Below are 27,226 nucleotides of genomic sequence, written 5' to 3'. Positions count from 1 at the left end.
CATTATGCATGTCACAGATAGCTACAGCCACAGTAATACAAAGGGTTAAAGATGACCAATAAGGAGTTTATTAATTTGCTAGGTCCTGCATCAGTTAATGACAATTGATTAATGTGCCAATTTGGGTAATTGGTTAAAGTGCATTTGGTGAAATCTAGTTGCAGAGGAACACTAAACTGGAGGCTGTGCGATGACCATCTGATAAAGGCAATCACTTTTCTCCAGCTCCTCTCTGGGAGACAGCTGCCTGGATAGTGCTGGGTTCCTGCAGAAAAGAGAAAAAGAGCAGCCTCTTGGTGTGTCTTTAAAGCCCCACGTGTCCTGGAGAGAGCTGGGGGATGTACTGCAGTGCTGGCAGACTGCTCAGGAGAGAAGGGCAGAGGATTGTACTCTTTTGCTAGGAGGCTACTGCTAGCCAAGGGAACAGCAAGCTGCCTGTGTGAAAAGAAGAGATGGTTTGGTTTTGAGATGGGGCTCTGCAGAACTGCAAATCCTACAGGTGTCTGAACTCAAACTGCACTGTGGGATGGTGACAAAGCCACTGCAGGGCAGAAGGACAGATATCTTAAATCCCACTAAGTCTTGTGCTGACGAAAGCTTAGAGAATTGGTTTTGAATCCAACTTGTTTGCTTTGAGTTTCACTGGAAGCTGGAATTGGGGAGCTCTGCACTCGAGAAGTCACCAGGCAATGGTGCAGCTATAGGATACCAGTCCCGACCCTTGTGGCTAGGGAATACAGGTGGGCAACTCCCCCTGCCAGAGATCCCAAGGGAAGATGCAAAGCTGTACCTACACAGGCCTCAGGGAAGTGAAGAGCTCCAGACAGTGACTATTTCTCTGTGCAGAGCAGTCCCAGTGTGTGTGCCATGGCTGAACCTCAGCTGCAGGGCAGGTGGGCTTCATGGTGTCCTTCAGGGTGCTGGTCCCCCAGTCACACAGATGAGAAGACCTACAGGAGCACACCACAGCTCTCTTCCTGCCCACAACCACAGGTTTCCTTCCAAGGATGCCCTGGAAGAGTCTAATCAGTACCCAGGTCTCTTCCTGAGATGCAGTACAGATTCACAGCTTCAGGTCAGCTAAGGATCAGGACTGTAAGGTGCTAACTAGAGTATGGGAAATCCCAATTGCAACAGCTTGATAAGCATTGAGTTTGGGTGCTTCATCATGGCTGTGTGACAGGAACTGCCAATGAAATTAACTGTTAGTGGAATTTATTAACTCTTGAAAGCTAACTATAAATGGAAATTTCATATGCTATAAATCTCCTCCATTTGAACAGAAATTATCTCACCAGGAAACTTTGAAAAAGAGAAAGCTTTACAAAATATGTGAATTGGGGTGGATTTTTTTTAAATTGTAGGTAACTAGGTTATTGCATAGAAATCTACAGATGTGCATGATCAGATGCCATTGTTACAGGACTAAAGCAATGACAGCCTGACTGAACTTGGGGGAAAAGAAAGATACAGGTAATAGGTGGAGTTCAACAAGGAGACTGTGATTGTTATTTAGAAGTAAAATATACATATATTCCAGACATACATTTACTTCATTTGTGAGGACAGAGCAACCCCATCACAATACACAGTTGCATGACACCAAAATTACTCAGTCTTTTTAAGGACAATTTGAGGTATGGGCTAAGAAGATCAGATCTGAACAGGTGTAAAGCTCTCTGTTCATCTTGTAAAAATCTCATACTCCATCAGAATATATCCTGGTTTCCTTCACCTGTGAGGTGGTCCTGTCTAACAATCCATTTCAGCCATAGGCACTTAGGACCTGGGCTCAATTCCTTGTTCATCCTGATTTTGTGCAGGCTCCTCCAACATCTGACCTAGGAACAGCTTGTACCGTGCTCGCTTCCCACACCTGAGCTGTGTGAGGACAAACACACTGGAGGTTGTGTGAGACCCCAGTGCAGAGCTAGGAGCCAATGAAGTCACTAACCCACATAACCAGGGCCAACCCTCGGAGAAGAAAGCATTACAGAGTACATTAGTTGCACTGCTAAATACACAGAACCCCAACGATCCTGCTCTCCAATATACCTGATGTACACAGCCTGCTAGGGCAATGACATTTCACTCCCAGGAAAATCAATGAGGATTAACGGAGGCACAGAAATCTGCCCAGGTAAGCAGCAAATAGAGAAATCAGGGTAAACACAGACCTCAGTACCCAGACATCAAAACACTTAGAGTCGACAAACCTGCAGAATCGATGGGCAGCTTCAGCTTTGGTGTTTCAAATCATGACAAAAATGCCTAAGGACACATTTAGAATATGTGAAATCTGGCTCTGTTCAGTGCACATTTGTCACTGCAAAGATCTGATTCTGTAAGATGCCATTTCGGGCAAAATGTTTCGCTTCCCTTTCACTGTGTCTGTTTCTTCCTACACAGAAATCATCAGGCAGGTGTCTCTGGGATAAGCTATACTTGTTTTTAGATACTGTGGGTTTGAATACTCATCATCAATACTCTAAATATACAACTTCATGCAATTCTTGTAAGTATCCACCAAGTCCCAGGCCAACGACTCTACTGAGTATGAGGGATCTGTAGCCCTCCAGAAGGCGTTTCCTTTTCTGAAGTGCCTTTCCATCCACCAGTGGTGAGGTGGTTTTACTGGGAGGGAAGGAAGGACATTGTGAGAAGGTATGGGAATGACAGCAAAGGATCTGCACTCTGCTACAGACGTATTTCAGTATTTCAGACAGTAACAAAAATTGCCGCTTGTTATAAAGTGGTTTTGGTGCTCATGAACTGCACCAAAATCTGGAATCAGTAACATGTCTATAAATACAAAGTTGCTAGATAAACATTCTTCAGGCTTTATGTATATGAAAACCATCTCTGGCACATTCTTGAAAATTGCTAGGCAAATGGAAAGCCTCTGGAGGATGCACTGGACAGTATGCATGGAGTAGGCTTCCCTGGGTAAGGGTTGAGGATGTGGCAATGGGCAGAAGCAACCTCTAGCAGAAGCCTTCCCTAAGCCTCACTAACAATTCCCAGCTGGGAAAAGGTTTTGCCAAATGCCTTTTCCCTGCCTTACAGAGGCAGTAGAGTTTGAGAGCAGGACAGTTACCAGGATGCTCTTTTCTTGGGAAGAAGCTCCAGTTCAACCTGGAAATATTGTTAATACACAGCAGTAAGGGCACAGAGCGCTTTGTTTTGCTGAGCAAACAGCAGAAGCCTCTTTTTCCCCAGGAAGACTTTATCCTTGAACAGCCCGGGCAGATGCAGTGGTTCTGACTCTTGCTGAAAGCTGCAAAGGGAGAAGCAACACCTCTGAAGTCAAGAGATTTAAACTGAGAAAACAAGGAGAGAGTGGGATCCAGACAGCAAGATGGGGTCGCTGTAGGTGGGGAGTTTCACAGCACAGATGGGTTTTCAGAGGGAGCAGGAAGGGGTTGGGCATGTGTTGAGTTCTGTGCAGAGAGGGTGGCAGGGCTGAGTGAAAGGAGGGACAGAGGAAGTGGGAGGGGAAAGCAGGGACTGGGACAGGTGAAAGAAGAGGTTTCAGCATATCGTAAAGAGGGAAGCTCAGCAGGATATAAAAGCATGGACAAGAAAAAAATCTCTAAATACATGATTATTTAAGAAAACTGTAACTTTTTCCTGAATCCCGGATTTTAGTGAATTCCTATCTACAATGCAGCATGGTATGTGTTCAGTTTGAAATACTCAGAAAAATAAACTGAAGGTCTTCCTCTTTAGCTTTCTCACTGATTCCTTTATAGAGGCTTGCATGTGCCTAACTGCCTACCCAGCCCTGGAAATCTTCAGAGGATTTCTTGGATTTGGAGATGCTTGAATGAATTGTGCCTGGCATAGCCAAAAGTAAATATATATTAACTATGTGCTGGTGTCACCATGATCACAGCTGCATGGCTGTGATGGGGGGGGGGGCGGGCTCACAAACAAGATATCTAATGGCTTCAAACATTTTTACTACTTTTAAACCAGCTCAGAGCTGTTGGCAGGCTGTCTGCCTTCAGAAAACAATTAAATATACTCAGGTCTAATTGACATGCTGGTAAAAATGCCTCAAGTTGCAGACTTGTCTGTGCTCCATCCTCCCTCTTAGCCAGCCATTACTTCATTTGCATCACTTGCCCTTCTTCCCTCGTCTTGCCCTCTCATGAGCACACGTTCACACACAACCTAGGCTGTGGTTATTCCTCTCTGTTCTGCCCTTACTGTAAGTCAGACTCTCAGACTGTGCCATGTACCAGCTTGCACAGAGCCAAGAGCTTGCTACAGAGGGAAGTTCTGTAGATCTGAAGCTGCCACACGTCTTCCACCGAACTGCCAAGCATTTGCTGTCAGAATCAAAATATGCCCTTCTGTTTGCTTTTTACAGTCTCCCATAATTGGAAATTACTTAGAAAAGCAAATGGCTACCAAAGGGATTAGGGATATGGTTTGGGAAGGTCCAGAAGATTCATTTTCCTCTCTGTCACAGAAAACTGGGTAAGTGTTCCAGGTGAAAGGCTACAAGACCCGAGCAGTCATTTACAGTGCCTGGCGTGGGTGTTCATGCATTAATATAACATATTGCTCACATAAATGAAATCTGTCAAGCAAACTGAAATAACCTCTCTCCTTTTATCTTTAAATATCACAAACAAATGCTTTGAAACAAGTTACTATTCCTATGGAAACAGAGATGAGCTGCAACCAAAACCTTACTTCATGTCATGGCCTTTGCTACCCAGAGTGCTAAGCTAAACCAGGTATAGAAAATTGGGACAATCACTTCAAAATAAGACTTTTTAAGTGTCATTTTAAGGTATCAGGCTGCTATAATCCTCAGTATTATATGATTATAACAAGGAATAAAAAATTTGCTTCCATGTGTCCACTGAAATCAAGTTCCAGACTCAAACTCCTTTTTATGGGCTGTAGGCTTTTCACACCTGAGGCAGACAGTTACAGAGCCTGTTACAAAATGTTCTGACTTTGGAAATCTAATGACATCTTTAAACGTTCTGAAACCATTATGATATTTGACCAGATTGAGTATTTTTCTTAGAACAGGTTTTCTACAAAGAGGCCAAATGGAAGCTCTGCATAAAGGGAGTTTTGGATCCCAGTTTGTCTCGGCCATACTGAGGCTGGTGTGGAAACCTCTCCATCTCAGCATTTGACCTCAGCAGGATGGTAATACAAAATAAAATAAAATACTTCAGCCTTCTACTGAAATGTGAAAAGTGAGCACATTTTGTGAGTCACAGGGGCCAGGGCACCAAGAAGAAACAGAATGCCTTTTACTCTGTCAGTGAAAGTTACAATAAAAAACAATGGTTGAAAACTGAGACTAAGCATGTTCAAGTAAAAACTATCTATTGCCACAGCAAATGTGATTAAGCTACCAAGGCTTTCAGTGGATCTTCTGTCTCTGGAGGTCATCACATCAGGACTAGATGTCTTTCTGGATGACAACAGTAAAACACAAGTTACTGAGCTCAACGAAAGTGTTAATGGGCATAATTTAAGGGCTTGTATCACATAAGTCAGCCCAAATAACCTCTCTGGCATTAGCGCTGTGAATCTATGTAAAAAGGCCAGTCTTCATTATCCTTGCTGAAGTGAAATGTCAGACTTTTATCATGCCTTAATGACTGCATACAATAGATTTACAAAACATTTTACCCTGCTCCTTATCTCAGGACCTTATTCTTACCTTCTTCCCTCCACTTTTCCTTGTGTCTTCTGCAGATTTTTCTCTTGCAATCTTATGTGCAATAAAAAGAGAGGGAATTTAACCTCACGAGGCATAAACAAAGCTCTATTTCTATTTTCCCTTAAAATCTTCAAACAGACAATCTAGTAAAGAAAAAAACATAGAAAAACATATATCCTGGTCTGAGGATCTGAAGTGATACCAGCTTCAAGTGAAGCCAACAGCAAAGCTCCCACTTCAGTCAGGCCAGGACTTTGTCTCTGGACATAAAACATGTGGCCACATTTATGTTAAGGATAGGGGAGGTTCTGGGTGTTTCAGTTTAAGTAGTGTGAGTGAAAATACATCAATAAAGGCAATGGAATAGAAGACTGTATTTAAGATATTTATTGGCGTTTGTCTTAACCCTGTCTCCTAGCTGAAGTAAAATTTAGGCAAGAAAATGGTAGGTAATGATCACTTAAATGTCAAATGTCACCCTTAGGAAAATGAACAAATGAAAATGAAAATGAATCAAGAAAGAAAAAGCTTTTCTAACTCCAAAGGCTGACAAACAACCGCTAGTGTGCAGCCATATGCTGTACATGATGCACTGTACATTTAGCCAGACAAACTTGACCGCCTCTGTCACCCTGGAGTTAGAAAAGCTCCTTCAACCTCCTTAAGGGACCCAGGTGGACTAGAATCACAGCTCCAGATATTGTACAAGGTGCCTCACAGTTGCACCAAAGGATATTTCTTTCTAACGAGTAATAGCCAGAGTATGTCTTTACCTATTCAAGTGTAGAAAGTGTGGTGAATTGATTGCTGTGTAATTTAACTCTTAGCACCCTGGTTAGTTACAGGAATGTCTGAGCAATTTGACTTCCACTCAACTCCTGAACTGCTTTAGGTTCTGTATCAAGGATCCCTTTAGCTTGTGCAGCTTGATGATCTTCTAATGCCAGCAACAAAACATGCTCAAATGCACCTCAAAGGTACTGAAAGGATGGGTATATTTTAATTATTATAAAACACATCTTTTACCTGCAAAAGTTCATTAACAACACCAGTTATTTTAATCTTATTTGGTAGCTAGTGTTCCTGCCAGAACTTACTGTAAAAAGTGTGTGACAAACACAGAGCCTAGACAATATCAGCAAAGTACATCAGGCAAATTGGCAAGCTGGAGATGTGCTGCATGCAGGTGTTGGGAAAACATGCATTAGAAAGAGCTTTCTTTTGCTGAATGAACAGACAAGGTAAATATTTTCCATTCCAGGATGTTACTGTGTCACCATAGGCTGTACTTTTGTTAGGCCACAGCTAGCCAGTATAGCAGAAGTGAAACCCTGGAGTCATTTCAGGTAATAATGCTGATAATTCAGCATCCCAAACCTTTTTATTCTGAGTCAAAACTCCAACTGTACTCTACTGTAACATATGGAGCTAGAGGATAAACTATTGTTTATACAACAACATGAAAAGTTCCAGTGCTGAGAGGTGTATTACAATGAAATCAGCAGTGTGTTGTAAATCTGGTTCAGAGTGCTTGGTTGCTTTGCACAGAAGTGTGCATGTCTGGGTAAGAAATGCAGAAAGACCAGAGAATTTGACCAAAGAGGCAACAGGGAAGCCAGGGGAACTCTGGAAATACACCCCGAGCAAAACCTATGAACAAACACCAGCTGAAAACAACTGTGCTGCTAACAGTGAAATGATGCCTTTTTGTTTGATTCCTGCTGGTTTTGGGAAACAGACTTGGTGTACTGACAGATGAAGAAATTAAAGACATTTCTGTTTCTGTTATCATTTTGTCACCCTAAGTGAAACAGCACACAAAAGTGTGTGAAAGTTCAAAAAGGGGTCAAACCCACATGGCAAATTGTTTTTTGCAATTTCTCTCCTTCCTTCGCTGTTACCCAAAAGACCCTGTTTATTGCAACATGCCTTTCACCTAGGCATCCCTTCCCAGGGTGTCATGCAAGGTCACTTGATCCCTTTTGTGGCAAACAAGTCAGTTCTCTTTTCCTGGGGTGGTAATAAGACGTAAAAAGAACTCCCAAGTGACATTTGTATGGCATTGTTCCTTTTCTTTTCCCCTTACAATAGCACCCACTGGCAGTTGCCTATTTTGTGCACAATCAGGGATGCTGCAATTAACTTCTGAACACAGGTCGTTCCATAAAAGCATCAACAAAGGGGTAGGAGGGGAAATTATGTATCCTGCTTCATTTATTTCTAAAAATAACAACATTTCATCAAGAACATGATGCTTGAATTTGCCTGGAGAGCGTATTTAGGTAATGCATGGAAAGGTGCTCTCTTGAGAGCAAGAAGAAAAAGCTCACTAAAGCTCTTACAAAAGGTGGTTGGGTATTTCAGAGCTATGTTGCCCTTCTCTTTGCATTCAGGGTGATGAAAAGTATAAGCTTACTTCCTTCAATAAGAAAGAGAATATTATAGAAGGATACTGACAAAAAAGTATTTTAAATCTTTTTATTTACATCATTAATAGTGGTTTGATTATTAAAATATAATGAATTTGAAATATCTGGTTATTTTACTACTATTATCCTTTTTTCTTTTGTTACTGAGGTCAGTCTGGACAATGGGATTACAATGAAGATTGTTTCCTCTTTGATTCCGTGTTATCCATCCATGGTTTTAAAGCACAGGTGTGCTGTCTTTCAACAATTTCCTTCCTCCCACTTACATTCAGTTTAGCAGTGTGGGTAAATGGCACAATCAAATGCAGTCTTAATCTCACAACTCTTCTGTTCTCTACTTATGTTCTCAGGTTGCTGCCTTTAAGTCTGACAGACTGCCTCAGAATACAAGTATTTTTGATGAAGCCTTGAAATGGTACATTTCTTGTAGTAGTTTCATCATTTTTCTAATGCAGTTCTTCAAATATCTTAAATCCTTGCAAAACCTTAGTACTGGACATAAATTACTTGACAGTGTGGCTTGGAATTTTACCTGGATTTTGATAATGCTGTCTTTGCACACCCTAGTTATGTGGAAACCAAAGCAAAGGAGGAGTATGTCAATTGACAGAAAGCTGTATTACCTCTTTGCTTAAATCTGTCAAGAGCATTTGTCAAGAGCAGTGCTATCCAGTGCTTGCAACTTTCCTGGCTTAGCAATAGCTGCAAAATTTGCAAGGATATTCTGTAATCCTACATTCAAATCAGAACTGAAGCACTGAGTAAGAGCTGGGCCAGGGACTGCCCCATGAAAGATCCTGCAGGAGATGCCCTTTTGCACTGACAGAAAACTACGGATGCATATCTTTGAGAGCAATTTATCAAACGGTTGTACCCTTCATGAAGATAACATCTAGGCCATGTTTCCATGACACTGACTTCTGAGCTAGACCTGTCCACAAATACAGGACAAGTTTAACATTTACATTTCTATTTTATAAAGGAAAAGTAAATTGAAATAGATAAACCTTAATGTGCTTAGCCAGAACCTGAAGATTCTCTGCTATATTTCTCCCACAGTCCAAATCAGGAATAAAACCCCTTTGGAAGTAGGCCAAACAGTTAAACTAAAAGGAATAATTCAGATATTATGTCATTCTAAGGTTGCAGCAAGCAATGTAGTAGACCACCCTATTAATTATATCTTTAGGTCAATATTTTATCTTTATCCAAACCAGATTAGTGCATAAATTTAAAATTAATAAAAAACTCCAGACCAAACAATCAACCAACCAATGAAAAAAACCTAAACAAACAAACAAAAACCAACCAACCAACCAACCCCAAAACCCCCCTGTGTTTTTCATCCTCACATAAGATTATTATCAGTTATACATTTCAAGACCTGAATGGAATTTCACCATGCTATCTCCCCCAGAGTCCAGGAATGAAGAATTTCTACCACTCTGCTCTAACAACAGAGGAGCCTGCCCTAAAGCTTTCAAAAAACCTGCAGCAATCCTGGATATTCTTCAGCCACTGGGGCTGAAACACACCAAGCATTTCTTGTGGATGCTGTGGAGCGAAGGAGCTTTGGCTCCTTGGGCTTGCAGGTGCTGCAGTGATTGCTCAGATGTGGCAGCTCAAGGCTTGCACTCACCTGGCTAAGAAGAGCTATTCAAAGGCTTTTTTTTTAAGTTTCTCCCTCTCTCTCTCCTTATTCATCTGCACATATATGTGGGAGATGGTCAGGACTTACAGATGTAATTTTCTCAACATGGATGGCATTCTGTAAAATAACACAGTCATTTTTCACTGAGTCACTTTTTATGATCATTTCAGGCAGTATTGAATAAATAACAGAGAAATGTTTTGGTAAGTTAGAGTGCTATTTTCATGTTTCATTCAGTGATGTGTCATGGGAAGACTGCTTTAGCTTACTTTTAGTCATATATCTACTATCTATAATTTTTAATATTTCAAGTAGAAAAAAATTTCTGTTGCTGATGGACTGGTATATATGAAAATTTTGATGATATCTTTAATACTTACCAATTGTATATGAACCACTTAACATTACTGTGGGGTTATTTTTCACACAATACCTCTAATGTCAAAAATATACCAGGCCCTTCTCCTCAAAGAATAAAAGAAAAGAAATTTTTTAAAAAGAGAAGAAAGGAAAACAAAAGATTTTTCCTGCCATAAAACTGTTTTGAGGTTGGAAAGAATGAGTGACATCTCTCTTTTAGGCTTCTGAGGAAAGTCTTTCCAATGCTGTAATTTTCAGTCTGGGAGAAAGAATGACTATTTTCAGTCTCATTCAGTCAAGGGATTCTGCATCTTCCCTTAGAGCTGCATACACCAAATCTAAATGTCTGCCAGGCCAGGAAGACATCAGGGTACATAAGTGCACAATGCTAATCAAGGCCTAGATGTATTGCTGAACACATTTTATATAGACCCAACTGATTTTGATTTAGAAAATAGTACTTCAGGTTCAGGACACACAAAAATTTTAGTCCAATTATTTTAATGATTTCTTTCTCAGAAGACTACGTAATAAAGGTGCAACTCAGCCTGAGAGTCTGCCTTTGCAAACTTGCTGTGGACTAGGGTCAAAGCACTCTGCAAAAATACTGGAAATCCTGGTACTAATTAAAGCCAGATTCCCTCATAATGGATCAATATCCAAGTGTGCAACTGGCTGCTGGCAAAGAATAAGAGCTTCTGTTAGTTCCCAAACAACACAGAAAACAGACCTTGCTCTCCCACTCCTCAGCAGTTTCTTTGACAGATCAATGCAGAACCCACAAACCCTGACCAAAAGTACATCAGAATCAATACAACAAGGAGATCCAATTTCACCAGCAATAATGCCAAGCTTGCAGCATTACTTTGGCTGAGAGAAGAGCAATGGCTGATAATAACATTTTGTGTTTTTTAAATATGCATTTTATGGATTAAAAAAAAAAAAAAAAAAAAGGAGGGGAAGAAGGGAGCATTATGAAATTTAAAATGCTGACACACCATCCCCATTCCATCCCACTCCAGCTTTGTGCCTTTAAAGACACTTAAGGCACCGAAACTAATGAAGATCCTGCTGTGACTTCCTCTGGGGAGGAGCAGAAACCAGGTGAAACCAGCTCAGGGCAGTCTGCTGCTGATCACTCAATCTAAACAAGCCTATATTTTAGATCCTGTCTGCAGGCAGGTGCCTGATCCAGGCAAAAATCAAGCACAGAGAGGCAGGTTTTGCAGATCAGCATCACAACCACTCCATCTAGTGTATCAGCCTCACACAGCAGCATCTCCCTGAGAGCCAGAACCTCTCCCCAGGCGAGTTTTCCACAGCAGCCCCTGACAGGCAGCCGAGAGGTTAAGGTACCTAACCAAGCTGTGCAGGTGGGAGATGATGGGAGCCCCATCAGCAAATGGGTGTGAAGGCAGAGGGGGAATTTGGGAGCACATAGTGTGAGGCATTCAGCGTGTGTGGCTGGGCTCAGGGGAAGCTCTTTGGGTGGTGATAAGGCAAGATGCTGCAGTAATTACATTAAGGATGCTCTTAGCCCTTAAATCCTATAAAAAATAACTAGAGTAAGGAAGATGTAACAAAACAGGAAGCATAAGGGGGTTAATTCTACCTTATCACTGGGCAACATATCCTGTTTTGACCATATATTGATGAATACAAGCATACTCACAAAACCCAAAAATCTTGGCTTTTCCAAATTTTTCCCATTTCCCTCCTCCTGCAGGAAGGTCACTGAAGCTGTTGGGCCTTGTAGGACAGGAAACAGCACAAACAACAGCAGAAGAAAGCTCCATTACCTTACACCTTCATTACACAGGGAGAAAATGAAAAAGATTGCTCACATAAGTGAGGCTTTCTTCAGGCAATTACTATAATGCAAACAAATTGTTTAAAGCCACTAACCTAGTTATCTGTTGTTTTCTGTCATTGTTTTCAGACTCCTCCACAGTCCTGTTGCAAAATCTCAGCCTACGGACAATTCTCCTCGTATCTACAGCAGAGCAGAGCTGGAGCTGGTAAGGGTCCAGTACATCACCTCTGCTGGCCACCACAGGCAGATGGACTCCTACAGTAATTGTTGCTAGATGGAGAGCATCCCTAGTTTTCCCACACTTGGTGGGCATCATAGTACAAAAAGGCCTGGAGAATAAAGATTTTCCACTGAACAAGAATCAGAGATGCTGAGCCAAAAGGTAGTTTGTTGAAGCTAAAGTGAAAGAAGCAGAGCAGAATCAGTGGATTTTTCTGGATAAAGATATCATTTGCTCTGTTTGTGGACATAATGGCAGACTAACATAAAAGAAGGTATAAAAAATTTCAGTGAAGTAATTTCTTTCATTTTTGATGGGGATCTTTTACATTTTAAACCATTTCTATTTTCCTTTGGTATCTGAGTTAGTACTTTTTCATCTTGATTTCTCCTGGCCCTTCCTACTCCTCTTGGTACTATAATAAGGGCCCTAGCTCTGTGGAGAGAGGTAATACAGCTCACACCAGAGAAGAGCTAATGCACTCCTCTCTCCTGCTCACATGCAGCAGAGGAAGTGAGTCACAGGTAATCATGGACAATCCCATCCTCTTTCTGTCCTTACCTGAGTAACAAGGAGCCAAAGCAGGGCTCTCCTCCCATGAGAAGATCCTCTTCTCTGAAGGTGGGCTGCCTGCAGACTCCCACATCATTGGGTGGACCTTCATAGGGCTTTCACAGGATAAAGGTGGAAGCTGCTGTGTATTTTTACCTACTATGGAATTGCTGCAGATGCTTTGTACTTGCTCTTTGTTTAATTTCCCTTGGAAAACAATCTCACATTTATTTTGATCCTTATTGACCCTGGCCAATCACAAAACCTGTTAATGCATCTCATCTCTGTTAATGCATCTCATCTCTACTTCCATCAGGATTTTCTTAACAGGCTGGAACAGAAAAAAGCCAAACTGCTCCCAAAGGGACTTTTGCCTTCTACAGGACTGTGATATTTAACTTCAGGTCACCTCATCTTTGTAAAATGGTGTAAAGAATTCTTCCTGGGATAAAAGCTGCAGCAATCTATTCCAGCCCAAGCCTTTGCTTTGACCCTTTGGAGTCAATAGCAGCACTGCCAACTACAAGTGCACCAACATCATGAATAAAGCCCCCAGGAGCGTGGAGATGCCATAGAAAGCATATTATAACTTCTCTTGGAATAAAAAAGAACAGTAGTTTTTCTGCCTCTTTCTCCTAACCTCTGAATGACTGGCCATGGGAGAATTGTGTTTTCAGAAGTTTTCAACACCAAAGAAGTCCAGCAGCTGCTGGAGGGAAAAAACCCCACAACTGAGAATGTGACTGTAAGTGCCAAAACACAACAATGCTGAGCACTGGAAAGGGCATTGGAAAGTCACAATGAAGTCACAAGGCCAGAGACACGGCAGTAGCCTTCACTGGCAGTGCGCTCCTGCATTTCAAAGGGGGCTGCACAGCACCTGACAGCGAAGCTTGGGTGGGATGCAGTCACAGTGATGGCTTGGCTGGACCACTCTGGCATAGCCTGGGTGGCATCCACTGGAGGATGCTTGGTCTACTGGAATTGCTGCATCTCCTCGCTGTTCTCAAAGTGAATGCTTTTGCTGAAAGATCAAAATGTCTGTGCTATCTACTTACACTACCTCAAATCATAGAAATGGGAGGGAAAAATGACAGCGTGGACTCGAGAGGGAAAGGAAAGGGGTGCCCAGCCACTTCTCCTTCCATGGCAATCTCAAAGTGCAGTGACTGAAGCCTGTTTCCCTGTTCAGAGCAAGGGTCCATGTGGCCAGTCTTCAGCATTTCTCTTGGAGATACTTGATAGCTACCAAGCAGCTCCTTCCTTCCCTGTGGCTGTGTACCTGTATTTCCTAGCAGAAAAAGCAAGGCCCCACCAGTCTGATGTTTATATTTAAGTAGTTTAGAGAAATGTCTAATGGACGTTTATTTCAATTAATTTATTATTAATATTATTATGATGTTAATATTAATATTATTATAATATTACTAATTAAATGAACTGGACTGAACTGAAGCTGGGTAGCTATTTTTTCATATGAACACGTTACCATACCCAAGAGCTCTTCAATTCCTACGTACAGAGCACCCTTGACATGCTCTTCTTCCTCGTGTTCTGTGAATTCCCAAGAGAAGAACCTGTACTGCAGTTTTACAGAAAAAAAAAAAGATGCAGCCCTAATAAAAACTGTCCTGCAGTTCTGTGGCAGCATTTATTTCAATATTTATTTCCATGCCTGCTATCACATGACTCTGCCATTTGCAGAGTCCCTTCTGGATTTTTTTCCCCTCTATCCTATTATTACGATAATCAATATTTGTATAAAAACATTTTGGACCAAATATCGCTTATTTCTTACATGATATGCATGAAGTTTACTTTTCTGGGGTTTATTTCTCTATGGGGCATAATATGAGACAAGTTCATTGAAGCAGAAGTATGTACGTTCTAATAAATATTCAAATAAATAATAAATATTAATAAATAATAATAAATATAAAGAAGTTCTAATAAATATTATAATTATCTTCATTAGTTAGTGCCTGAATTAAAATCTCTTTGATATAATTTATTTAAAGAAGTTGATTGTCTTAGAAAGCAGACTAAGTTTGTTTATTTAAAGTACTTCTCACTGTCAAAAACATGTTGCCTAGAATTCATCTAAATATTCTAAATATTCACCCCAAATCATCTAAATATATATTTATCTTAAGCTTAGGATAAAACTGTGTATAACAAAACTCCTCAGCAAAATACTAGGGGCAAATTTGGCTTTGCCCTTTCATTTAGCTTATCTAATTGTCAGTTATTTTTCTGCTGCTTGTAAGAATTCCTTTCCAGCTCTTTCACTTCTGTCTGCTTTTAAAGGAAGTCGAGAGGACACCCTGCCACTGGGGGTGGGTCATGGATGTGGCTCTTCCATCCACTAACAAAGCAAGATCCATCTTTCCTTCGCCCAGTGAGTCTGGCAGATGGATGGCTTGTGTACTCAGTCCTCTGTCCCTCTGCTGTCATTCCTGACTTGGCCTAAACATAGCAATAAAAACCCAAACCAGAAACCCCCACACAGAACACCCACAACTGCAAAAGACCCTGCTCATTGTTGGTGTACTTTTTAGTGCATTTCCAGCTCTGGCTTTAAGTGCTTCCAGCACTTAAAGGAGAGCAACTTTCACTGTTCCTCCTGGGAGGCCATTCCCCAGCCCAATAAATCTCACTCCCAAGAAATGTCTTTTACACATCCCTTCCTGTGCTTACAATGCTTTTCCAATCTCGACCTATCATGAGTGGAACAAATATGTTTTTCCCCACAGAGTTTATATAGTAATGCAATAAAGTTGCAAAAGCCATGTGCTCCACTGAGTTACTTCCACTCACCAGAAATTTATGGGATAACAACTTCTGTGTTGCCAGCAGGATGTATTTCAAATTTCAATAAATTACAAGATTTCTACTGAAATGCAAAGCCATCTGAAACAGACAATATTATTACAAACTTCATAGAAGATATAGGAAAAGAAGCATGGAAAATCTTTAAACTGCTGACACCAAGGTAAAGTCTGATGGGTTGTTCTCCTCCTGAATTCAGCAGACTGGTTATAGATAGCTTGCCAGCACTCACTCTGTCTGTGATGCTTCCTTTCTCTTTTCAAAAGACCAGCAACTGAGTTATTTTAGAAATTACAAAAGAAGTGCTTTGGTTGCATTTTATTTAACCCAGCTTGAATTGAAAGTTATTTCAATGCCTTAGCTGCTGTTAGGCAATTGCCTTGCTGTTTGAGGCTGTGTGCCATCTTCCCTCATCCAAGGATAGCCAAGCCTGTGGAGCTGCCTGACACTGCCTCCACAGCAGGCACTGAGTGAAAGGCAAAAACCCCAAAATTCCCCATGGAAATTGCAGGGGGGGAAATTTTCTTCCAGGGTCTGGTGATCATCAGGACAGCTGTTTGATACAGAGCCAAAAAAGGGGCAGGCAGTGCATCTGAAGTCCTGAAGTCTTTTGCCCCTGTAGCTGCAAGGAAGTCATTCACTCTGCTCATTCCCTCCAGGTCTGGCAAGTGCTGCACTGCAAGGATGTAGCTTTCAGAGGTTGTTTCAGGTAGACCACTAAATGCATGAGAGTGTACAATGCTCTCCTTTACCATGTGTGCAGTGATAAACATCTGCACCATGGCTTGCCAGCTGAAATCGCCGACGAAATTACACACATTCACCAGTTTGCCATAGAAAGATCCCATTAGAAAAATCTCAAGATGACCAGCTAAATATGAGAAAGCTCTGGAAATTACTGCATCAATTTTTGGAAGTCTTTCCCCAAAACTATTTTTGCTATTTGTAGACCAAAAGCTATTGTTTATCTCAACTTCCAAAGAAAGGCGAAACTCATAGCAGATGTGTCTCCAAATACTTAAATAGTTGGGTGGCAGACTTGTTTTTTATTTGCTATTCACTCAAGTAAACATGATGTGAAATTTGCCATTCAGATTTTTTTTTTTTGCAGGAAGGTGTAACAGGAAGGCACCATGATTTTTAAAAAATGTTAAGGGCTCAAAAATCAGACAGCTGAAAGAAAGATGCCACACTCCTTGGAAGGTGTAATTCTCTCTCTTGGCTCACTCCTAAGGATATAGAGTTGAGAGTCTACTCAGAAACATAGGCAGAGGTACCTACAAACCTAAGTAACAAAGGCAGCTTTGCCATGATTTATTCTTGGGGCTGGAGCAGTTCTTATCATGGTTTGTGTGAAAAACAAAGTTCACTCTTTAAAATTTTTAAAAGTTTAATAAGGGATAAAAGGGATAAAATCCAGAGCTGGGGTGCTTGGCTATCTGCCAAAAGCACACCCTTAGCTTAAAATAATGCTCTTTATATACTGTTACATTACAGAGGGTTACATGCATATTCATAAGAGTTTATACACATTCAAACATTCTTTTGAGTTTAGGTGTTATTGTGCTTGGTTTTAACCTTTGACTTGTCTTCATGCCATGCTGTAGATTAAACTAATACATTTTATTTCTTCTCGTGGTTCCATTCTGTTGTTTTTACACTCCCTGATAACGAGGAGTTAGTAAATTGGGTTCTGGATTTTGCCACTGTTATCTTGTCACTCAGATAGTCTACAAATGCAAAGAACTACCTAATTATCTTACACCATTCCCTGAGTTAGTTACATAAAAGCATTTTAACATCACATAGTGTCTATTTTAATATTATGCTGTGGCCTAAGATATATTTATCAAATTACTATTTACTATTCATATAAGCTATATAGTGGATATATAAACTCACAGATTATACTATATTAAAAATCAGTTAAAAGGAAATTCTCATGATTGGCTCTATTCAGAGAAATTCATTACCATCAGCGCAGGGCCGGGAGGGAAATGTGGAAGAGGAAGCATTCAACCACAAATGGCAGCGTGGTGACACTTCCCATGAGATAAAATATTTTAAAAAATTATTTTTTAAATAATTTTATTTTTTTACTGTATTATTTTTTTTCAGACAATGTAGCATTTAACAGTTATTTGAATTAAATATGTGCTTTGTAGATTGGCCCACATTTTCTAATGTTTGCACAGTTTACAGTATCCAGAAGAAAATTTGTTTAGAAAAAGTGGACTTCCATTAAAAGCAGTTGTTTTTTGTTTCCCTTCAACTTCAGGCTTGACTTCAGTTTTGCACGCAAATTGTGGTGGCTCCCAATTGGGGAGTTTGCCCAGTTGCACAGCACCATACACTGTTTTCCCAGATAAGTATTTCCCCAGTCAGTAGCTCTGTTTTGGCACCTTTACCAGGCTGTTCCTATCCAAACTATACTGGAAATAATAAAATTCCTTTCTTCTTTTGATCTCTTTCTTCCTTTCACCTTCTGGCCAGTCTTTCATTCCCCTCTTCCCTACTAGCTTCTGTTCTGCGTTCTCCATAGCTTCCAGTTAATGTCATTTATGTTGTGTTAAGAGCCTACACATCACCTTTGGTGATCCTCTGTCAAGGTCTGGTTAGGTACATGAGAGGTTGTTGTACCCTGCCCATTTGAGTCTAATGCACTGAGATGTGAAGGGACTAGGAACTTCCAATTAATGACATTAAGTTTGTAATATAATAATGCAATAGCCTGCAATTAATTATTTCATGTAAAAGCACAGTAAGTTTATTTTCTCTCTGTCACTGAGAGATAATGGTCAGAATTTGTACAGGCCAAGCAGGGATTCCTCCATTGTTAAGAATTCATTGGGAAAGGATAAAAGATTTCCTAAAACTTCTAAAAGAAAAGCTTGCTGAGTATTAGGAATGAAGAAGTGCTTCAGAGCCTTTCTAAGATAAAGCTTGGCATGGTGGCAAAGATCAGGAAACATGAACATCATCCTTATTTCATTTAAAGTTATTAAGTTAGCTTAAATTTCCTTGAATACAGTTTTTTCCTGATAAAATAAGAGTTTTGTGAACAACTTTTTCTTTTTTATTCTGTAGAAATGATCCTGATTTCAGGCATATTTCTTAATTTTCAGGAAAAATATCTGACAAAAATTATGAAAATGGTAAATTGTCACTTCAAAAAATTAACTGAGGCTTCTACAACTTTTCATCATACAGATATTTGGCATAGGGTTTTTTTTTTCTTCTAGTTTGGGGATCAGGAAGAGGAATTACAGCAGCAGAGAAGTGCCAGAATTTCCCCACCAGAGAAATGTGATTATCCCAAGGGATCCTGTCCATCAAGCGTACATCCTTCCAAGGCAAGGATAACCACTGCCAGATTTTTTTACAAATTATTGGATATCAAAAGGTGCAAATGCCTTCTTCACAGCATAAAGTTTGAATGTATCATAGAACCAGACAGTAAAGAGCATGTTGAGCAAAGCTCTCCCTCCAGAGCATGTGTGTTTGCTTTTCTTGCAAGACAATGCAGGATGTGTCAGAAACATGTAAGAGACATAAGAGAAATAGGAGAGGGTAGAAAAGAGTCTCATCACCACAGGATGCAGTGGTTTAAGCTGCCCTTTAGCTCCTCTATGCAGCGCTCCCTCCACCTGAGAGTGTGGCCGACATGCAAAGAGCAGCGGCTTCGCAGCTTCAGGCTGTATTAAAGCAGGGCCAACACTTCTGAGCCCACTGTACTAAATACTTGATGCTGATAAAATTTACTAATATTTCACTGTTTCAAAACTCAAAAATCGTGGCAACGTCAAAGGCACTAACAGAATATATACAACACACAATCTTAGGAGTCCAGTTCTGCATCAAAACCCCGAGATGGGAAGCAAGTTTTCTCAGCACACCCGCAAGGGAAGTATTGACTGCCTACAAACTCTGCTTGCATTTCAGGAAGATCACAGTGCTTTCCACATGAATGAAAGGGTACCCCTTGTTGTGGTGGGGTTTAAGACTGACAATTTCAAAGATAAAGTGAGAAGTGAATGAACTCAGAACACTGAAGTCAGGATTTTGTGTTTTCTTCTGGATACTGTTCCTTTCGTGCCACTCGGTTTGTGAGAAAAACTAATTTCTGCATTTGTTAAAAGTAGCAAATGCTAGGTAAAATGCTAGGGGAAAAGGAAGAAAAAGAAAAGATTATCACTAAAAAGATGTCTGCTTTATGATAAAGCATATTCAATGAGAGTTAGTAAAAATTCAGAAACATAACTAATACTGGCATTATTGAAAGCTGAAATCTTACAGGACTTCTGGCACTGAAAAGATTCTGATTTCAAAAAGCCTAAATAAATAAAAAAAATGCAAATCCTTCACAAATCTTTTAAAAAACTAGTAATTCTCCCCAGTCTTTTGACGATAAATTGTGTCTGCTTTTTCAGGAAACCATGGCAGAAAGAGAAGGACATGCAAGAGTGGGGAGGAGAAGAAAGACAAACTATTTATGCTACTGGTGGATTTGGGCAATGAAACATTTAGGTTTTAAAACCAAAACAAAAGCTTCTTTTGAACAAGTTGCTTACATTCAGTAAAAGAAAAAGAAAAATTTTTCTTCAGCTACTCTTTGAATCACTTCTTTAGCCTTCACACTTGACATGTGGTCTGATATTAAATGGTTACTTGCTAGGAGCCACAGAGCAGCAGGAAGTGCTAAATGCCAAAGGGCCTTGAGAAACTAAAACACACTCAGCAGCAAACCACTAAGCAGATCTCACCATCAGCTACTGGTCTAGCTGCTGCAAAATATGCAGTAAATACTACGCTGCAGTTGTTTGGAGTTAAACTTCTACTTAGCCAACCATGACTATCATCACATGTAAATTTTTATTTTTTTTTTAAGCCTGAGCACAAGTCTGAATATATTATTGTTGTAAAGCTTCTCTCTCAGAAACTATGCCTTGTGTAAATGACATGTAGAATACAAGGTTTATATTTGTAAACCATGGTATTCCCAGGGTTTCCCCTTCCATGCTTAATCAGTCTGGGCTAATAACAAGAACCTATTCCAGTTATTCTGCAAGAGTTGGTGGAGGTCTTTTAGTCTGGTATAAAACAAGCAGGTTCTTACTTTGTGTATATTCTGGTATATATAACTCACATTAGAAATGGCTCACTATATTCTGACACATGCTTCTTTTCTCTATATGCCCATCTATTTTATAAACAGAACTGTTTTTCAGGCAGACTTAAACTTTGTAAGTGTATGCAGTACAGATGATTCCTAAATTTTTCCTCAGCATCATTCTGAAACTACTTACATGTCACAAGTTACATGTAAGGTTGACCAGGATGGGATTTAACATTATGAGATGATGGCCTAAATAGATTATTACAAAGTAGCTGCTTCAATTCTAGAAGTGTAAGCCAAATTTCATTTGGTTATACTTGCTGCCTCTTCCTAATAGTTTAAATTTTAAAATTGTTGCGAAAATATTAATGTGAACTTAGGACAGGATGCACTAACTCTTGGAAACTACTTAGTCATGCTGAGTTGAGTTTCTAAATCCCCCCAAATTATTATTTGTCTTAACTTCTACTATAGATTTCTACCAAAAATTGTCTGCCTTGGGCTTCCTGCAAAATTCTGTACTTCAATTTAAGTTGTAAACAAGTCCTGCTTAATACGATGGAGAATCATGTTTTCCCATATCTCCCATATTTTCATAAAATGTAGTAAAATCCACTGCTCTATTTTTGGTGTTCTCCCACAGCATGAATATTCTCCCTCATCAACCCCATCTTAGGACTGAAAAACAACATTTTTCTAACTCCCAGAGAGCTTGGCACGATTCTTGCTTTGTGTATATGGAAACATGAATTTGTAGTTATTTGGGGAAATATGCGTACAAGTGCAGAAGGAAATACAGAAACATGTTAACAGCTACCTATCTACTGGCCCAAAATTTACCTTTTCCCTAAATTCCATGCTCCCAGATAATCAGGTCAATGTCTAGAGCATATTCTGTGTTTCACCCTTTCTAGATTATCAAATACCTGGAGCCAAAGGGCCAGCTTCCACCCCTTATCATGTCAAAAATGTGTCCTTTGCATCAACCAGAGAATTTGTTCCATAAAAAGAGAATCTGACATTTGTTAAGTTTGCAAAGTGGGGTACTCTAATATGAAAAGCTTAAATGAGTCAAATAATCATCAATTTTCTTCTCATCTAGTACCAGATACTTTGATGCCCTGATCACAAGAAAGCTTCACTTAAGTGGGGGATTTTAAGCAATCTTTTCCCCACCCTACTTTGGAGTCAATAGCAGATGGCTTCATAGATGTCATTCCTTATCATTTTGAATAAATTAACCCCCAAAAATATCCCAAATCATCCTGGGATGTACAAGTGTTGAGACAGGACTGCCATTTTCACTCAGGCTTTCATTTTCTTCTGCAACTCAACATCTGGGCTACAGACTGAGGTACTGAATTGCTGTCAGAGTTCTTAGGTAGGTTTTTTTTGTCTGTCATCAGAAGGGCTCAAAAAACCTCATGAAAGGAATGGAAAGATGAATGAGGAGCTCACCTCTCCACCTGAAAGGTGCATTTCTTACTAATGGAACAAATCATCTGAAACTTCTTGCTGCCAAAGAGCAAGACCTGAGGAGGAACTGCAAAAATACGAGAGCATCAATCCCAGAGCAGAGAGACGGGTGGTTTTCTGACTTCTGATCTGAGCAGTAAAGTTCCCTTTTCACCAAGATGTACCTCACCACAGACCTCACTGCCTTCGGAACAAAGTGCAATGCTGTACAATAAAACCCACAACACTAAAAAGAGAGTGAACAGAAAAGTGTCTGCACGGACATGCAGACAAAGAGCAGGCGCTGCAGCAGCGGAGATGGGCTCCTGAGGGCTGTCACAAAGAGAACCACTGCCACAGCTTCACCATCGGATGTGATGTGAAACAGCACCTCTTCCACCCTGCAACCCAGGACCCACAGCTCATGCTGAGAGCTACCTTCAGCCCCACAACCACCAAATCTAGGTTTTGAATGAGTTATTTTTTCTCGTTGCAGTTCAGTCCTCACTGTGTTGGACACATTAAGAAACTCGACTAGCTTGATCCATCTTTAAGGTGGGTTTAAATCCAGCCAGTAAACATGGAAGACTGCTTAAAGGTGTGTAATTCAAGCAGCTTTCTGCAAGTGGCTCTGGTGTTGTCCTGAAATTTTAGGAGAGTATGTTTTACTTCACTCATCTCATTCAGATGCTCTGACAAATCAGCCAGTTGTCAACTGGGGCATACCACAACACTGAAGTGATGCAGAAACTATGCCTGCCACAGAGACTTTGAACTTTGCTAACACTACACTTTTTCAGGGTCTAAATCAAAATTCTAGATCATGCCACCCATACTTGTGATGATTATCACTTTATTCCTCCTAGGGGCTTACCATGAATAAAAAGGCCTGACAAAAAAGTGGATGAGGTAATAGCCCATAAAGAGAAATTAAGTAATCTTCTACCACTAGCACTGAAAGAAAAGGTCAGCTTTAAGAAGAAAATCCTGAAAATGTATTGTCCTCACATACTGGATGGCAGCTAATGAAGTGAGATGCTGTAAAGTGATAGCAGCAAGTTGTTTCTGTCAGTGTGTAAGAGCAGCAGAAGAAGGAGTGGGGGTAAGAAAGCACAGACAGCATAAACATGGGGACCACCCTACCTCACTGCACTATCAAGATACATACTGTACTGACCTAGAATTACAAGCAGATGCATTTTATGAACTGCTACCAAAGCTGCTTTAAAATAAGCTGTTATTTTTTCCCCTAGCTAGAAGGGTCTCTAAAAATATTGCCTTTTCATAGCTCCTGCATTGAGAATGGTGGATCAGAAGGTGGTAAAATAAATGACAGTGTGAACCTCCACAGGGGTACCAACTTATCACTGAAGGAGTGTGAGGAGACAACATCTTCTCAGCTCAACTCATGTCAGGTTCTAGAAAATGGAAACAAATGTGCAACAGAAGCTGCCAACAGTTGCAAGTGACTCAGTCTCAGGACAGGCATAAAGCAAACATTTTGCAGGTTATTTAAAATGCAAATTATTTAAAATGCAAATTGTTCTTCTATACACGCAGATGTTGGAGCACAGGTAACATCTGATGTAAATGAGTCATCTACTTTAATCAAATGGTATGGCTAGAGAAAAAGGTAGAAGCAAAAATAATGACTCATATTGTTTCTTCACATTTCTGTCCCCATTATAGTTGTTCACCAGGTTAGCAGGGGAATGAAAAAGCAGGTTATTTTAATGGCACCTCAGTATAAAACCAATTCTCTAACCACCATATTAAAATTTAAAGAGCTTTGCATCTTTAATGCATACTTTCTTTTTTGAAGATGGAATCAACAGTTGTGTGGCCATATGTAAAGTGTTTTTGTTGTGTCCAATCAGCAGCTGAAAAAAAGATACAGGAAGCAGCAAGGGAGAATTAAAGAAAATATGACCAAAATAATAAAAAACAAAGAAAGCAACACTTGATTTATACTCTCAGGGAGCAAATCCTCAAAATTAAAATAAAAAAAATCAAGTCAGGCAACAGGGATGCTAAAATGTCATGTTTAAGAAACTACAAATAACAACATATCTTTGAAAACACTGTCATTTTACCTCCACTAGATTTGCCAGTCTCTCATAATGAGCCCAGCTCGTTACCAGTAGTCTTTGTACTTAAGCCACTAACCAACACTGTCTACATCAATATGGTCTCAATCTTGTCAGCCTTTATGGAGATCCCTCTGTGGGGATCCCTCTGGATCCAGGGGTGTACACATCCAGTCACAGGGCATTGTTCATGCAGCACTCTCCAGGCAGTGCTGAAATACACCTTACATCTAAAAGTAGTCCTTTCTGAAGAACTAGAACCTCCTCCCTCCTCCCTGTCCCAAATATCCTTCACCATAATTTTAAGTAGACACAGAAAAAGGTAGAACAGAAAATGATACACAGAATGGCACAGAGTTGTTTTTGCTAGCAGCCTCTGGCCCCATAAGCTGAATCTACTTGCTCCTTTGTGACTAAGAAAGTTTTCATTCCCTCTCTCCTCATCAAGCAGGCATAGCTGTATACTTGATCTTCCCCAAGCAAATGTTCTGCCTCCTCTTAAGACTCCCTGAGGAACAAGCATAAGAGAACACTGTGGTCCATTGCAGACCCAACCACGCACTGCACTATCTTGTGCTGCAGCAGAGGAGGTCCCTCAGTGCACTCTGAGCTTCCCTGATGGTGTTTCATGGGTACCTCTGTGCCCTATTATGTGAGTGCATCCAAAGTACCAACATCGCCAGGGCGTATGTGCCTACAGACATCTTCTAGTCAGCAGAGCAGGGCTGATTTGCAACTGGGCAAAATACATTTTCAAAATGTGCTCAGCCCTACGGAGACCAGAATTTTATTTTCCTTAGTGCCCTACCTCAGGAAACAGACCTGTAAAGCACAGCCCAGCCACTTTGGCATCTTTGAAGTATCTGCACTGTAAACTAGGACCCTCACTTCCTCTCATTTTATACAGCAAAGCTTCTCCAAATCCTGCAGGAAGCCTACTCTGTCCCAAAGGGCCAGCTTCCACCCCCAGTCATCCTGTGTGCATTTTCAGGGATTGACTCTTGAAGGAAGATAGTGGGATTCTGACTTACACATTGGTTTTTCTCACCTATTAAAACCCCAAAGCAGATACAAGGGCACAAGGTAAAATTCTGACATGCAGTTGAAGCATAATGTGTGAAGCAGCAAGATGAGAAGTTTTGATGTCCCGGCAATACACTCTGAAGCCTTCCTGGGACTTTTCCTCCCTTGCAGTCGGAGATGCTTTGGCAAATGGGTGCGTAGCCACGACGCTACCAGGATTCATTCATTCACTTGTATGAACATGGGTATAAAAAGCCTGCAACTCTCCAAACATCTTAGCAAGGAGAAGATCAAGCACCACGTACCCCAGAAATCCACACCACCGGCCACCGAGAGAAGACAAGTCCTAAGTCTGGGAGAGCAGGACAGGGTATCGGCGAGGATGTCTTTTCCCAAATTTTCTTTTCCTCGGCTCCGAGGTCTCGGACACAAGGACCCTTCCCTCCCTCCCCCTTACCTGAGCCGCCCACGTTGGACCGCAGCAGGCAGGTCCGCCGGGAGGAGGAGAAGGAGGAGATGTCGCTTTGGGAGCGGCCGCGGGGACCGGGCAAGGACCAGACGGGCAGCAGCGCTGTCCCGCTGCTCCCTGGCCTCTCAGCCATCGTCGACGGGGAGCCGAGAAGGGCAGGGAGGAGAGAAGAGGAGGGAGAGAGGCGGCGAGGGAGGGGACAGGCAAAGTTTGCAGAGGAAGAGCCGCCCCTCTCCTCCGAGCGCCCCGCTGGGACGCCGGCGGCGATTTTGGGTCTCTGGGAACATAAATTTTGTGTTTGCACAGGAGCAAAGCAAAGTGGGGGATGCACCCATCCCCCGGGGTGTCCTCATGCTCCCGCCATTGCCGTCTCTCGGGGGAAAAAAAAAGAAAAAAAAAAAAAAAAAAGAAAATCAGTTAAAAAGAGCAACCCACACCACCACTTCTGGTTTGTGTAACAGGGTGCCCTCTGCCCCGCAAAGCCGGAAGGTTGCACAAGGCACCGCATCCCTGCAGAAGAGCCGTGAGGGAGACGGGTCAAATATCCTCCCCCCCCATCACTTCCCTCCCCATCTTTCTTAAGGATTGGGTTGCAAGAGACTTAACTAACTTCGGCAGGAAGGTAGTCGCCTGCCTTTCAGATCAGTCACACAGACCTAGGCAGAAGTAAAATCAAGCTTCATGGTTTCGTTTCCTGGTGTTTTACAGAAACCCTTTTACAACAAGGTGCATCTTTAAAAGGATATTTAATGTTCACACTGCTTCTTACAAGCAAATCATATTACATTCTACCTCGAATAAAGTCCTCGCTGCCATGCAGCCACAATGACAAAGACAGAAAAGACCGCAATCTATATTTTTCATGCATCCAGAGCTGCATTATCTAGTTATCCAATGTGAAAGTTGCATTCAGGCTGCATGAAAGTTGCATTCAAGCTGCATTTTAACAACTACGACTCTCCAGGTTTGTATCAAAACCTATCAAGTCTGAAATTTGTCCATGTGAAATTCAGTTTCTGGTTTCTGCTCCCACACAGGCAAGTGCCTTCGTCTCAGTGCCGAGCCCGTGCAGCTCTCCAGGCACAGGGGTTCTGTGATCTTCCCAGCAGTCACCCTCTGCAGTCGTTGAGGCAATTGATCCAGTACAGGAGCCTCATATGTCAACCATTAGTCAGGTCAAAAGGTCTTTTCTGCTCAGCTTCTCTCAGGGAATTGCCTTAATTATTTCCTCTCCTCCTTCCCTCTGCTGACAGAGCAGCCTGCTCCTTCCCCAGCCGCAGAGCTTTCCCAGCGGGGCTGTGCTGTGAGAGAGCACCAGGGCCTTCTGGCAGGGCACAGCAGTGTGCTCCATGCTTACAGCCCCTCTCACGGGGCCCAGAGGCTGCACGGTCACACAGGCAGGAACGTCGTACCCATGCTTAGAGAGCTTTTTGCAGCTGCACACTCCAAGCCTGTGTTATTCACAAGATCTGACAATGTGCTATTTTTATTATTTACCCTTTGCAGCCTCCATTATTACAAATG

General features: G+C 41.2%; 1 protein-coding gene across 1 annotated transcript in view; it reads right to left on the bottom strand.

Moving 5' to 3' along the window:
* PHACTR2 (phosphatase and actin regulator 2) overlaps nucleotides 1-25,835 on the bottom strand; it is a 128,328-nt gene extending 102,493 nt beyond the window's left edge. Inside the window, exon 1 of the mRNA XM_014263606.2 lies at nucleotides 25,691-25,835. Within this exon, the coding sequence (XP_014119081.1) occupies nucleotides 25,691-25,835 (145 nt within the window). The remainder of the gene's footprint in view (nucleotides 1-25,690) is intronic.
* Nucleotides 25,836-27,226: the final 1,391 nt, after the last annotated feature.

Source organism: Pseudopodoces humilis, chromosome 3 (genome assembly GCF_049639895.1).
Source record: "Pseudopodoces humilis isolate 2021_Gansu_Grassland_sample_001 chromosome 3, ASM4963989v1, whole genome shotgun sequence".
In the NCBI taxonomy this organism is placed as follows: domain Eukaryota; kingdom Metazoa; phylum Chordata; class Aves; order Passeriformes; family Paridae; genus Pseudopodoces; species Pseudopodoces humilis.
The sequence above is the reverse complement of the archived record's forward strand: the minus strand, read 5'-3'. Positions and strand labels throughout refer to the sequence as shown.